This window comes from Pongo pygmaeus, chromosome 13 (assembly GCF_028885625.2).
Source record: "Pongo pygmaeus isolate AG05252 chromosome 13, NHGRI_mPonPyg2-v2.0_pri, whole genome shotgun sequence".
Classification (NCBI taxonomy): domain Eukaryota; kingdom Metazoa; phylum Chordata; class Mammalia; order Primates; family Hominidae; genus Pongo; species Pongo pygmaeus.
Window position 1 is genome coordinate 55,796,768 of NC_072386.2, and position 15,068 is coordinate 55,811,835.

At 38.9% G+C, this 15,068-nt stretch overlaps 1 protein-coding gene and 1 non-coding gene across 13 annotated transcripts in view; one reads left to right on the forward strand and one right to left on the reverse strand.

The window, feature by feature from the left end:
- The window catches only part of SMARCA2 (SWI/SNF related, matrix associated, actin dependent regulator of chromatin, subfamily a, member 2), a 215,994-nt gene that overhangs the window by 25,934 nt on the left and 174,992 nt on the right, over positions 1–15,068 (reverse strand). For 8 of the 12 annotated variants that reach the window (XM_054502676.2, XM_054502680.2, XM_054502673.2 and 5 more), the window contains one exon: positions 5,704–5,921. In XM_054502676.2, the coding sequence (XP_054358651.1) occupies positions 5,704–5,921 (218 nt within the window). Of the gene's footprint in view, positions 1–5,703; positions 5,922–7,696; positions 7,793–9,012; positions 9,223–9,720; positions 10,144–15,068 lie in introns of those variants that run through there. The other 4 variants (XM_063649565.1, XM_063649564.1, XM_063649566.1 and 1 more) reach the window with 4 other exon arrangements.
- LOC129044824 (U2 spliceosomal RNA) lies at positions 4,665–4,855 on the forward strand. The gene has a single exon (XR_008504813.1). It is a non-coding gene; the product is annotated as a U2 spliceosomal RNA (small nuclear RNA).

Consider the following 15,068-nt stretch of genomic DNA (forward strand, 5'->3'; position numbering starts at 1 on the left):
CTAGAGGAAGACAGCAGAGACTGAAGAGTGTCAGGGAGGCAGGAGCCACGTGGCTGCCACCCCTCTGTGCACCGGAGCTGTGTTCACCAATTGGACTGACCAGGCACTGACCAAGCCGGTATCTCCTGCCTCCTCCATCACTTTGCTGCAACCATCTTCAAGGCTAGACCTGATGTCCAAACCCTTTTACAGACAGCAGGGCTGGTCTTCCTGTGGACTGCTTCTGAAAGAATTGTCTTCGAACAATTGATAGAGAGGGAGGAGGTGATGACACCCTACTCACTTTCTGTTTCCAGATTCTTCAGGAATGAGAACAATGCTCAGATTTGAAAAGCAAGGCATAATAAATGGTGAACAAAAGCTCCTGATAGGAGAGTTGATAGAAAGAGCATATCAAGCCACTTCAAGTAAGTTCAAGTGTCCAGTTGCAAACTAATTAAATCCTGGAAAAGCATGTAGATTGCTTCTGCTAATAACATTTAGGAAATCACAGAGCATAAAAATGGAATTAGAAAACTAGAGATAAGCAAATGTCCCAATTTCAATATGAGAAAGAAAATTTGAGACTGTTACACTTGATGTTGACCCTTGGTAAAAATTTAGAAGAAATTATTCAGATGCCACAGGGCTATTTGGAAAAGATAAATAACATCATTAAGTGCCAGCAGGAGGTCTCTTAGAAAAAGCCATGGCAAGCTAACCTCATTTCACTTTTTCGGCAGGGTTTCTAGGTTGATAGATTGGAAAGCCTAGCCATGGTGTATCATGGTTTTAGCCTTTCTTGATAATGCTGAGAAAGGATAAATGTGGGTGACATGAGAGCATGGCTATATGAGTTCACTGATGGGTAGCCAACCTAAAGGATTACTGATTAATACATTCATGTCAACCTGAAGTGATTTTCAGGGGTATGTCACAGAGACCTGTCCTTTGTCTAAGTTTCTAAGCAATAGCTTATATCAAATCTTTGGATGACAAAAACTTAGATACGTAAACATAGTAAACATAATTTTTACATAGATAAAAATTTAGAGGTACAGTATCATGCAAGGATGATGGGATGAAAAGTAGTAAGGCTGGAACTACACAGGGATAAGAATACAATCAGTAGGTATAGGTTCAAAAAAATTATGCTTAGTTGAAAGCCAACCTTGGCAGTATTCATATGAAATCAGAGCTGTGTATGTGTGTTTTGGGGTGGGGAGTGGGGGTGATTTCAACAAGTCACATATTCAATGAGTTAACTGTGTCAAGGTTGCTGGAAAAAGTAAACACACCCTTGAGTTATGCTAACAGAATTCTGGTGTCCAGAATAAGGAAGCTAACCACCCTGCAATTAATGATCAGAATACCCCATTGGAGTTCTGGGCGCCATGTTTGAAATGGGACACTAGGAGACTGGAATGTGGCCAATGTCTAGGCATCACTCAGAGAGCAAAGTGAAGTGTTCCAACCTGAAGAAGAATGTCCTGAGGTAGATATGCTTGTTGATACATTTTAAAGGATATTTCTCAGAATGAGAGCAGATTTATTCTCCGAGGTTCCAAGTAGAACAAATAGCTAGGGGTCAGATGGCTGCATCCCTTTTAATGTAGGAAATGGTGATGTGTTTAGAACTGTCCTTTGGTGTCTAGAACTGCTCTGAAGCAGGGAGCTCACACTGGAGTGTCCACATGGAGGTGGATGACCACATGCCAGAGGTGGTACAGGGGGACTTATTTGTGTTGTGGGAAGTTGGGTCAGGCAGAGCTAAACGTCCCTTCCAACTTTAATAATGTCTCTAGGAATCTCTCTCTCTTCTTTATCCAAGTAACTGAAAGCCATGTCTCTAGAGTTGGAATAGCTCCACAGACTCTACTCTTTACCAACTAATTCTACATCTCATCCCAGGGGCAATTTTCAAGGGTACAAATGCAAACAGGATGAATCCCTTCTCAAAGAACAGTCTTAGGTTAAATATTACATAAATTGAGAATATGAGTTTTTAAAAGCTTCTAAATAAGCAGAAAACAAAGCACGCTTAACAAGTCAAAACAAAGCCTTCTAGTACTACTTGATATAAAGTTTTCTATTTGTGCAAATAAAATGATGGGGGCCAGTAGCAGCAGACCAGTACTACCTCTGAATAGATGGCAGTTACTGCAGAGGGATTTTACATTTATGAATCACACAATATCTGGCTCTTAAGGGTTAGATTTTTAGAAGCGCCCTCCTTTTAAAAAACAAGTCCTATCACTGACTAAAAAGCAATAAACACACACATAAATGATCTTAGTTCTTTATGAAAATATCAAGATACATCTGCCCCAGAATCATGCATGAACTTTTAAACAACTGTCTCATGAGAGCTAATTAATTCTTCTTATATATCAGTTAAATATAAATGGCTGTTCTTATTTAATACACTGTTAATCTACATGACTGTCAGAGCCCTAACATTTGACCAAAGTGATGGGAAGGAGGTTGGCACAGGTGGTATTTCTTTCACAGGTGGGTTGAGTTACTATTTAAATAACTGACTTTAATGGTGCAAAAATCTCAACACAGTGAAATGTACATCTCCCAGCAGCATTTTCTAAAACCAACCGAAAATATGATACTGTATCTAATTAAGGCTCTCCTAATTTGAGTGCCTCCTACTTGAGTACCAAGTTAAAGAGAAATACAAAATATAAATAGTTAGTGCTTTTTCTAGAGGATTACCAACATGAAATGTATATGAAACATTCAGTGGTGGGAAATTTAGTACATACTCCCCAGAAAACATCTAAATGTGGGAGCTAATAGAATGTGTCTTACCAGGACACTTTTTAAGGAAAAGTAAGTAAGCAAATAAAACAAGGAAAAGTTAAAAAGAAAAAGCTACTCAATATCTGCATGCTGAAATATTTAAATACCCTTTACCTACAGTAGAACTAAAGACATAGTCAATAAACAGTACCACTGAAACTGCATTTTCTGTTTCTAGAAATAAAACCATGGAAATCAGCATCAGCAAGGACACTTTCTTTCTGGTGCTCAGAGGTCCATTCACCTACCTGATTAGCCTCAAAGTCTGAAAGGCTGATTATTAATAATGAAACTGTTCAAAGAACCTGAGTTACATTAAATCCTTGATGACACACAAGGACTCTAGAGGCAGGCACAGTAATGAATCCCATTTCTGGGATTCTGGGATGGGGAAACTGAGGCTCAGGGAGATTAAGTAAATTACTCAACTGTCCCATAGCTAGTGAATGTCAGAGTCAGGATTCAAATGCAGGTGGTTAAATCAAGACAAGAGTCTGTACTCTAAACCACTGTGCAATGCTTAGCTGAGGTTTAAGGCATATAATCTCCTACCACTCCATATTTTTGGATGGTTTCTAGGAAAGTGGTCAGCCCATAGCCATGTATACCAGGAAGTCATAAACTCAAAGGCTATGGAGCCAGCAGGTAATACAAATGAATGAAGTGAGTCAGGCATAAAAAGCATGGCAGTAAATGGTGACCCACTCCATACTGAAGAGATGATAGAGAGTGATGGGGATTGTGGCAACCTACAGCGCGATGCTGCCTATGAAAGGATGGCCACTTCTTCATGCCTACTGATTGCTACCTTAGGGAGAGCTAGGCAAAGTGCTGCCAGAGTTTCTGGTTTTTCAAAAGGGTGGGGGATGGGAGGGAAATTTTTGCAAGAAATCTCTCCAGGTTTATGTATTTGCTGACCCCCACCCCTCAAAAAAAACATAAAACCAAATGAATCTGTTGGCAGTATGTCATCCACCTGTTGGTGACTTCTTTTATGTCACTAGAGAAAGACACAGCCATCACCTTAGAATGAAAGGCCTAGCTTCTCAACCTCCAAGGACTTTCCTGGCCCTTCTCAGTGTTACAACAGCCCTTGACTCACTCAGCAAGTAATGAACAAAATGCCTATCACACATCACAGCACATCTGGTCAGAGAAACAGATGTTACACTCTCCTGAGACAAAGGCAAAAAAATTTGATGTATATACAGAGTGATGCTCTCTACTTAGTAATGCTTTGCTTTAAACCAGGGACTGAGAAAATAAGGCATAATAATCCAAGCTGGCTTCTAGAATACTGTCCCTTTCTATGGCAAATATACAAGGGGAGCTGGGGGGTGAATAGAAACGTAAGAGTTACTGATTCATGGTTTACAAGGAAGTTTTCATGTTCACTCTGGACAAAGCATGGACTTGTGGTCAAAATTTCCTTCCTGGATTGCTGTCATTCCCCCTCATTAATGAACAGTTGGTCCAAACCCAAGAGAATGGGGTTGCCCTTCTGGCCACTTCAGAAGCCTTAAAGGGGATGCACTTATTTATTTTTTGAAAAAAGGACAACTGCACAAAATCTGAGAGACCTGGTGGGCAAAACGGAGCAAGAAATTCCGGCCTTTTCACAAACATCTCCACCTACTCCTCTTTCCCCATTTCTGAAAACTCCTTGCAGATAAGAAAGGCTTAACAGCAAAACCCCATGGTGGAAAGTTTCTTGCTTTTTATACCACTTAATTTTTATAATAATTTTTCCTTCCCACTATGATGTATTCAGCAAAGCCATAATGAAAAACTAAAAACACAACGTAGTTATTCATGTTAAACACTTACAGGTGCACAGAGCAACACTAGTTAATGTCAAACATTTCTGGTAACTAACTGCTTCTCAGCCTTTTGGCTAAGACCAAGTGTAGTATCTGTTGTTACATGCTTAATATCTGATTCCTCCTCTATCCGAGGACAATATGTTAAGTGGATTTTGGAAGCAGGGAGCTAGAACAGGAGCTTGCTCCATCCACTCCACACATCGACCTGGTACTGCAGTATCTCCAGAAATGATGCACCCCCTTTTTCAATTGGTAATTTAAAACTGATTAATACCACTATGCAACTGAGAGAGTGAAAATGTCTGTTTCCTGTCAATTTTTCAACTGAAACGAGAAGCCATCTTCAAATAAAAACATTACCACGTGATAACAAAGTGGAAACCAAGTCAACTAACCAAAATGTAGCCTAACTAGTTCACCTACTGTATGGATCTGACTGACACCCTACAGTGTCTTTGGTTTTCAAATAATTATTCATTGTTTAAAATGGCCTGGGAGGAGTGTTCCACACAGCTTTCTCAAAGTCCGTATCCAGAAATCCCATGAAAAAGGTAAATTTGCTGAAAGACCATGCTGACTATGTGGTATTAGGAAGAAAGAGATAACTCAAGTGCTCAGAAATTCAAGTGTTGGAAGGAAAGAAGAAACTGTATTTACTATGAAGCATCTATTTTGCTTTAAACAGTTTTAACATGAAATATTTACCTTAAATATATTAGGATTCTTATTTCTCTAACAATTCAATTAAAAAAAAATATTACTCCATCATTCCAATCCCTTTCATCTGAAATATCTTCATTTTCAGATGGTATTTCAGAGGTCCTTAAGAATCCTTTTCTAATTTAGATATTTTAAAAATTTTGTAATCTAAACTAAATTTTCAACTATCTTAAATAATACCTGATGAAACATCATACAAAATAGCAATAGTGGCCATTTTAAACAGGTACAAAGAGAGAAAGCCATAAAACACAAACTAGAAAGAACCTTAATAAAACCTAAGTGCATAACTTAACAACTCCTGCTCCTCAGGGAGCACCACTCAGCGTCTTGGTGAGAGATGATCAAGGTGAAGGAACCAAACACTCACCTATCTTTGTAGTTTATCACAGTATCGATGATAGCATTCATCTGCTTTGTCAGTTTGGGGGGATTTGGTGACAGTTTCTCAGCGGGAGGGCGACCTCTTCTCTTCTTAGCTTTTTCCACATCTTCTTTCGCAGGATCTTTATCCACATTTCTTCGTCTTTTTCGCTTCTTAAGCCGTACTTCCTCTTCCATTTCCTCCAAATTGCCGTCTTCAATCGCCTGTTCATTGGAAACAAAGGAGAAAAATTCAAGACAAGAAAATAACCAAGACAAAAAAGTATGTGTACATTTATATATAGCTCCAACAATTAGAATAAAATGAAAGAAATTAACCAAAAAAAAAGTAAAAGTTAACAGTAATCAGTGGAGGAAGAAGAAAAAAGGAATGCTACCATATTGGATAAATGCATCTTTAACTCAAGTCTGTTTCATGAGCAAAACACATTCAAGGCCCAAAACAATCACAGTAAAGAAGAATATGACAAATATTAAAAGATCTATAAATTCAAGAGTTTGATGATAACTGAATCCAGATGAAATTTTAGCTCAGTTTAAGAACAAGACCCTAATTTTCTCATTACTGTAAAGGAAGGAAAAGGTAAACAAAACGAGGGGTGGGTTATGAAAAAAAAATCCCTAAGAATACATCCACACGATCATATAAGCTTTGACCTTTTCTTCAGGTTTTGCATCAATTTATTCATGATTAACAATATAAATCAAAATTCCATCTAGATTTTTGTTCTAACGTGGCAATTAGTAAACAAGGAAACGGGAAAGTACAAAGCCACATTCCTTGGTAAACGCACTTAAATCATTCGATAAAGAACACACACACTCACAAACAATAAACACTTTTTTCCAATTACCTGCAAACGCTTGCTTTAAACCAGAGCCAGCAGCACTAATGCAGAGAGATAATAAAATAGCTATAAAAACAACCAGGTATAAAAGAAACCTGTTCATAAAGGGCTAAAAGATCCATGTGACAGACCCAGAAGTTTAAACTTTTTTTTTTTCCTGGTAAATCTCAAAACTCAAAAGAAGAAAAATAAAGGGGAAAAATACTGCAAAGGAAGAAAAAAAAAAGAACATAAAATTTGAACATAGAAAAGAAATTTTCTAAAAAAAAATCTTTAAATTACATTTTGAGATTGCTCTCTCACACAAAATAACTAATGTTGTTATTTGTTCCTCCTGCCTCTCAATATTGCCTCCAGTATGCAAATGATAATCAATCCTTTCTCGTAGCTGAAAGAGCTCTAATCATAAGGCAATTACCTTCATTTCTCCACAGCACCAAACATGGCTAATATTTATGATCATGTGAGTATAACAATCAATATAAAGAGTGATTACAGCTCAGACATAATTTCTTTCACTTATGTACAATGCTTTCTGAAAAAGAAAGGTTTTGTGAAGAAAACCTGGTGCAGAACACAAAACAACCTGGCATGTTAAAAATGCCAGTGGGATTTTTAAAAAAAAATATGTTTTCTATGCATCCTCCAATGTGCAGATCCATAGAAGCAACATGCACACAGACAGATTCCTAAGGGACAGTCTGAGCCTAGGCCTTAATAATCAAAAGACAATTTCCATCACGATCCTACAGTGTTCAGATAACCACTATGAAGGAGGCGAGATCTGATGAGTTATGAGGAAAAAGGAAAAGGAAAAAAAAAAAAAAAAGCTTCACATTATTGCATTAATATTCATTTGCCTAAAAGCAGGACACCCACTATACAGCTAAACACACTGCAGCTAAGCAAAGATTAAGAAAAGGAAATTGTCCCGCATATCTTGGAGGCTGAACATGCTAATAATAAATACAGCATGCAAGGCTGTCAACAGTTAATGGTATTGCTCTCCTCAAGCACCCAGTTGCACACAGAAATACGGAGAACACCGGCTTTTGATGTGTTACACACCTACACATGCCTGGGATGTAGTTCTACTGAATCTTCAAGACGGCAACGAAAAAGGATATTTACCTTACCACTATCAGCAGGCCGGCTATCGGAAATCACAGTTAGTGGGGATAAAATTAACAAGCCAGCAAAGCAGCGAGCTGCTAGTCTCTTCATCAGCTGATCAGGAAAAAAAAGAGAGCTGGGGAAAGGCTATGTTTTCATATACAAGTAATTTTATTTTACTGAAAATTTAATACTGAAAGGATTGTGGATACTCAAATCTGCTGTTTCATTCTACCTACTACAAGGCCCGAAGGCTTCCTCCTTCAGCCTGTTTTAATATTGACAACTACTTATCATATTTTTTCCCCTTATTATTCCAGGCAGCAGAATTAGAGATTTTAGCTCAGGTGGTTTCTGATTCTTGCTCGCATTTTAACAATTAAGCCAGTAAGAAAACAAATTAATATTCAAATTTATTTTAAAAAATTAAAACAAGGTATTCTTTTTTGGTATTTTATACCTTATTTTTTAAAAAATAGCAGCATGGTTTGGAGCAGTCTAAATGATTTTTAAAATAGAAGACAATTTTTTAAAAAAATTCAATGCATGTAAATAAAAGCAATGTACATGTTCTAAGATTCAAATATTTTAATATAATATGTTATTCTGCTCTTTAAAGAAAATCCAGAACAACTGTAACACTTCACTTTCAGTTTCATGCTGTAAAATTTTTCATTGTTTTTCTTCTCAGTGGGATAAATGAAGTTGGGGGGAGTTGTAAAAAAGGATATTTCTACTCTCACCCCCCTTAATTTTGAAAAGAGGGAAAAAGCATAAGCTTGTGATATTTGCACTTTTAAATCTCTAAATCTGTGAGTAGCTAAGAAGCGAAAACAAACTAAATTGCAAACAGAACAAATGAAACAATTTTTATTACAATTGCTAATACGTGCAGATTCTTATTAAATTTAGGTTCTGGAATTACAAGGAAACACACACAAAGTACTGACCATTATTCCCCTTAAACTAAAGGTTTTATGCAGGAATGCAGAGAGCTACAAAACATCTTCCCTCCTCCCCAAAGACCCCAAACACATCCATATGCAGTGCTTTATGTTCTGTGATTTCTAAGGGTCTTTTTCTAATGGAAATCAATTCACTAAACACTTCCCAATGCTTTTCGCACATAAAGAGTAGAGTAAGATTACTCCTGCATGTAAGTAAAATTATTCATGGAGATTTTAAACTGTTCTTTTATTTTAAAAAATTATTTATTAAACTGGCTCAACTGACTCAAACTCAGCGCTGGGGGTTGGGGGGGGCACACAAAAAAAACCCTAAAACTTGCTATACAATGCTAAAGTACTACCCCCAAAAAGAATTCCCTTCCAAACCTTTTACCAGCACAATAATGAAATAAATCACAGAAGCAAACCCCCAGTTTCCGACTGGTGACGTGTTGCGCAAGAGTGCGAGCCCTAATTCAACATACAGACGGCTCCCATGCTGAACTGCCTCTAGATTTAATGAAGTGAATAGGAAGGAAGTCGGGGAAAAAAAGTGTACAAATAAGAAATTAACACTTTCCTTCCCTACCGAAACGGTGAAACACAACTACAGCGAAGTTTAGTGAGGCACCTCTTTTCTTAAAGGCACACTGCACCCGTTTGGCTCCGGATGTCACGAAAAAAAACCCATATGGTGGTAAAAATCCCCAGTCAAGTTAAAACAGTTAAGCATATTTCAGCCTGCGTTTTTCCTGAATGAAGCAGGGAATTACTCCTTCCTCCACTGGATGGCAACCTTTTTTTTTTTTTTTTTTTTTTTTGGCCCTCTTTCTGTCTTTCTCTCTTTTCTTTCAATTTTGCTTAAAAGAAAATGTTTTTCATGACTCAGGGTGTGCAAGAACAAGATGCAAACTAGCTCCCTCTTCAATTAGTTCTTATGAAAGCAGCGTGCACGTTCTGACAGCAAAATGCAGGAGACAGTCATGCAGGATTAGCTGTTTTAGAGTAAACACTTTGCAGCTAGCAAAGCACATGGCAGACCCGGGAAGCGGCCACACGTGGGTCCAGTCGTGGCCCTCTCATCCTGACACACACCAACCACATCTTTTACTGCGTGACGGAAGGTCCAGAAAGTCAGCCTCAGGCGCCTTCTTCTCAAGCCGGTGGTGTAAAGAAGTGCTGTTATGCGTGGTTCACAATATCACAAAGCAGAGGGGATCCATGATTATGAATAGGTAAACAGGCACACGCAAACAAAAAGCCCAAGCCAACTCCTGCGCATTGTTTCCACCTCCGCCTCTCCAAGTCCACCAAGCCATGTGGCACAGTCCTTACAGTGGAACAAACCATCTTAACACTGAAAGGAGCAATTCTAAAGATATCCAGACAAGGCATGGAAATTTCTTTCATGTGAAACGGGAAAGTCAGTACTCAAACACTAACTCTGCTATTTCAGTATCATATTTCTGTCCACTGACACTTTCTCTTTCTCCCTCTGGGGATCCTCCTCCCTTAGGAACTCTAGTTGGATTCCAGAAGAGGACCCTGGGATGCTGCTGGGCATGGGGGTGGGGTTATAGAGCCCAGGGCTAAGCATTAAAGAATGCAGGTTAAGACCATTACATTATACTAGTGCTTTCTGGGGACAGCTCACACATCACCAAACTTGATTCCAAAATTCAGACAGGCCAAACCTCCCTCGTGCCCTGCTGAGATCCTGGAAGCCAATAATACAGTAATGATCCCCCAAACAAGAAAAGCAATGGCAACAAAATAGTAGAATTTTACATTTACATTTTCATGTATGAGAGATTTTCTTACAATATAAATATTAAACAACAACAAAGTTGAACATAGAGCTCGTCCTCAAAGATGCTACATTATTTTAATCAGTTTAATGCATACTGTAGCACTTTTGGATGCAGAATTTCAGACTCAGGGCTTTGGACAGTAAGTTTTTGATATTACTGTCTCCAAAAGCAACCTGTTAGAAAAACTGACATAAAATCAAATTCCCTAAAGTGAAATAATCTAGACGCAAAAGGGCAAATACTGTATGATTTCAGAGATGAGAAAAGAGAACAGTGGTTACCAGGGGCTGAAGGAAGAGGGCTGGGGAGTTAGTGCTTAATGAGGTCAGAATTTCAGTTTGAGATAATGGAAAAGTTCTGAAGATGGGATGTTGGTGATGGTTGCACAACAATGTAAATGTACTTAATGTTACTGAAATGTACACTTAAAATGGCTACAATGGGCCAGGTACGGTGGCTCATGCCTGTAATCCCGGCACTTTGGGAGGCCAAGGCAGGTCGATCACCTGAGGTAGGGAGTTTGAGACCAGCCTAACCAACATGGAGAAGCCCCATCTCTACCAAAAATACAAAATTAGCCAGGCATGGTGGCACAGGCCCTGTAATCCCACCTACTCAGGAGGCTGAGGCAGGAGAATTGCTTGAACCCCGGGAAGCTGAGGTTGCAATTAGCCAAGATTGTGCCATTGCACTCCAGCCTGGGTAAGAAGAGCAAAACTCTGTCTTAAAAAAAAAAAAAAAAAAAAAAAAAGGCTAAAATGGTAAATTTTATGGTATTTTCCCATAAGAAAAAAAAGTCCCTGAAAAGAAATCAAATTCTCTAAATTAAGGAACAACTTAACCCCAATTAAACCCCAACAACTGCAGGTTCATACATGTTTTTACCACCTCAACACACAGCACATAATACTAGCGAAATCTTGCTAGCTTTCCTTCAGAATTCAACCCTTTTAACATTTCAACAGATAGCACGTTCAGTCTTGCCCTGGCCAATGGCTAGAACTTTTCAAAAATCCCCACTTCTTCTTTCAAAGGTTATTAAGGGAATATCCATGATGTAAGAAAATAACTGTGTATAGGACATAACTATTCACAAACCTTATACTTTTGTTAACAAATGCTTCCCATATTCAAGAGATGAGTTGGTCTGAAGGGTAAGGGCTTTTTTGGATATAGTTTTTTTTCCTCCCACTGTGGTTCAATAAACTGATGACATTAACTCAACAGACTCTGTTTCTTATTTCATTCGTCAGGCAACTGGGATGCCAACTGCACTCCCAGTTCTCCCTGAGTTGGGACTGAAATGTACAAAGCTGACCATAAAGGGGAAGAAAATTGAGCCTCAGTTTAACTGAATTTCTGGTACAGTGGGTTTTCCAGTTTACTGATCAATAACTTCAGATCACTTTTGCAAAAAAAAAAAAAAAAAAAAAAAAAAAAAAAAAAAAAGGTTTTCTCTTTCCCCATATGCCATAAGCACACAGAGGTGGGTAAGGAAGGGAAAAGGGGAGCTACAGCTTACACATCTGAGACAAGGTCAATTAATACACTATTTTAGTTAAAAGCAATTTGGTTGGAAAAAGGAAAATGCCCAGGCGCAGTGGCTTACGCCTGTAATCCCAGCACTTTGGGAGGCCAAGGCAGGTGGATCACAAGGTCAGGAGTTCAAGACCAGCCTGGCCAATATGGTGAAACTCCATCTCTACTAAAAATACAAACATTAGCCAGGTGTGGTGGCATGTGCCTATAGTCCCAGCTACTAGGGAGGCTGAGGCAGGAGAATCGCTTGAACCCGGGAGGCGGAGGCTGCAGTGAGCCGAGATCTCCCCACTGCACTCCAGCCTGGGCAACAGAGCAAGACTCAGTCTCAAAAAAATAAAAAAATTATTTTAGCCATAAGTTCAACTAAGAACACATGTGACTGATACCTTTTAAGCAGTATTAAACACAATATACTCTATGTGGAGAATGACTTTTAGATTTAGTAGAGGTTGGCCCACAAAACATCTGGCCCTGAAGACCCTACCAAATTATAAATGTGAAGTATTGACACCTTTGTCCTTACAAGTTAGGCACATGCTATGCTCAGCTCCCTTGGGTAGAATCAAAAAACCTGAGAGAATTTGAGAGCCTGAAAGAGACTTAGAGAAACAATGGAGAGCTGCAAGAAATACAGTTCTGCTTTCCTATTCCGAGATCATCAATCAAGTTACTATCTACTCTTAACACAGTCAGGAACTCCATCCACTTGTCTGTTGAGCAGGGCTCCTCAGAAGGGCCTGGGCCACTTCTGTACTTCAAGGTTCTCAGTATATTAAAAATGAAATGCCAAAAGAGGGTAACTAATATAGTTTTAATGCTCACAAAGAATAACTTAATGCTTTTAAGGCAGATAAAATACAACTATTAAGAGCATAACCTCATTTGGAGATAATGTCAAATGGCAACTTGGAGGCACCTTTATGAATGTTAGGCCTGAGCAAAATAAATGGTTCTTTTCTGGGCTTCCCTGTGATAGGCTGTCCATGAGGAACTGAGCCACAATCCAGGGTTCCATGCTACTGCAACAAGTCAGACTTTCAGAAGGTCATTACACCCATAGTGGTTAAGAACATCAAATTAATAAGATACTGATGAGAATGAGGTAGTTTTTCTGCTTGAGTCCAATGCAAACAATGTCCATTAATAGCCCAATAATGAGAGAGGAAAACACGTAAATAAAGCAACAGAAGAAATCAAAAGCATAGTAGTTTGAGGCTCTCTAATATAGAAAAAAATAGCCTCAACTTTTAATAAATCTTCAGATACACAGCATCATTAATACTTCTACTACTACTGATGCAGCTACTACTACCACCATTGTCCCTGCCAGCAGCAGCAGCAACATTGGCTGACACGTTTGCTGGGTTGACAGCCACTCAGTGCTTTGGGTACATTTAGTCATTTAAACCTCACAATAACCCTAAAAAGGCAGCCACTCTTACTCTCTGCATTTTGCAGATGAGGAAATTGAGGCACAGAGACATATAGCATCTTGTTCCAGATCATATAATAGTAAGAAGATGACTCAGTATTTGAACTGGAAGTCTGGCTATATAAACCACACCCTTAACTACCAGACTATTCTACATTATAGCAGAAAACAATAACTTATTATTAATGATGACTGCACCATCAGGAAAAGGCTAAGTTATACTTGCCAGGCTTAGGTGAATAATTCAAGTAAAAACATAACATGATACATCTTAGGAGGACTTTCAGCAAAGATCACACACAGATACACACACTTCAGCAAAGATCTCTCTCTCTCTCTCTCTCTGTCTCACACACACACAAACACACAAACTGCTTTGCACAGACGTGTGGAACCATAAAAGTAACCATGCAAGTTCAAAGTGCACAGTCATTTTAATAGTCAATGGGAAATTATTGTTCCACAACTTTAAAAAATTTATGTCAAAACATTAAAAACTCATACATGTAGAGGGGAAGGAAAAAACTAGTAAAATAAGCATTTGCTTAGCACACTAATTTAAAATATTAGAAACATTGAGCATTAAAATGTTTCATTTCTCTGTTAAAAAAACTCTATCCAGAGTATTTTGCTTTGCTTTGTTTGAGACAGGGCCTCATTCTGTTACCCAGGCTGGAGTGCAGTGGTGTAATCAATCATAGCTTACTACAGCCTCAACCTCGTGGGCTCAAGCAATCCTCCCACCTCACCCTCCTGAGAGCTGAGACTACAGGCACACAGCACCACCCCTGGCTATTTTCTTTTTTGTAGAGACAGGGTCAGGCTATATTGCTTACACTTGTCTTGAACTCCTGTGTGCAAGCGATCTTCCTGCTTTGGCCTCCCTAAGTGTTGGGATTACAGAAGCGAGCAATCACATCTGGCCTATCGAGGGCATTTTGAACAGTGTTTGTCTTCTCCTTGTCAAATAACTTACGATATAGAATACACATCTTTTCTATGCCTTGGAAAACTGCCATACTCCTAAATTTGGGTTGGCTTCCAACATTTTATCCTTTGCCATTTCAATGTCGTGAAATAGCTGAGTTCCTTTACTGTGACTTTGTTTTTTTGTTTGTTTGTTTTTGCCATTATCACTTCCTCTGGGTCATCTTCATCCTTTTCTTGATAGCCACATCCCTTATTTATGTGGGTAAGTTCACCTTCACCATGTTCCCTGGCTGAATATCTAGAATCTCTCCCGTATGGCCACTTTGTGATCCTACATCTTTCTTCACATAAATTCTTTTTATTTTTTATACATTCTTTTATTTGTTTTTATTTTTTGAGACAGAGTCTTGCTCGCTCTGTTGCCCAGGCTGGAGTGCAATGGCGTGATCTTGGCTCACTGCAACCTCCGCCTCCCAGGTTCAAGCGATTCTCCTGCCTCAGACTCTCAAGCAGCTGGGACTACAGGTGTGCACCACCACACCTGGCTAATTTTTATATTTTTAGTAGAGATGGAGTTTTGCCATGTTGGCCAGGCTGGTCCCGAACTCCTGACCTCAGGTGATCCGCCCACCTCAGCCTCCAAAAATGCTGGGATTACAGGTGTGAGCCAATGCACCCGACCTTATTTTTTAAATTTTTAAGATGGAGTCTCGCTCTGTTGCCCAGGC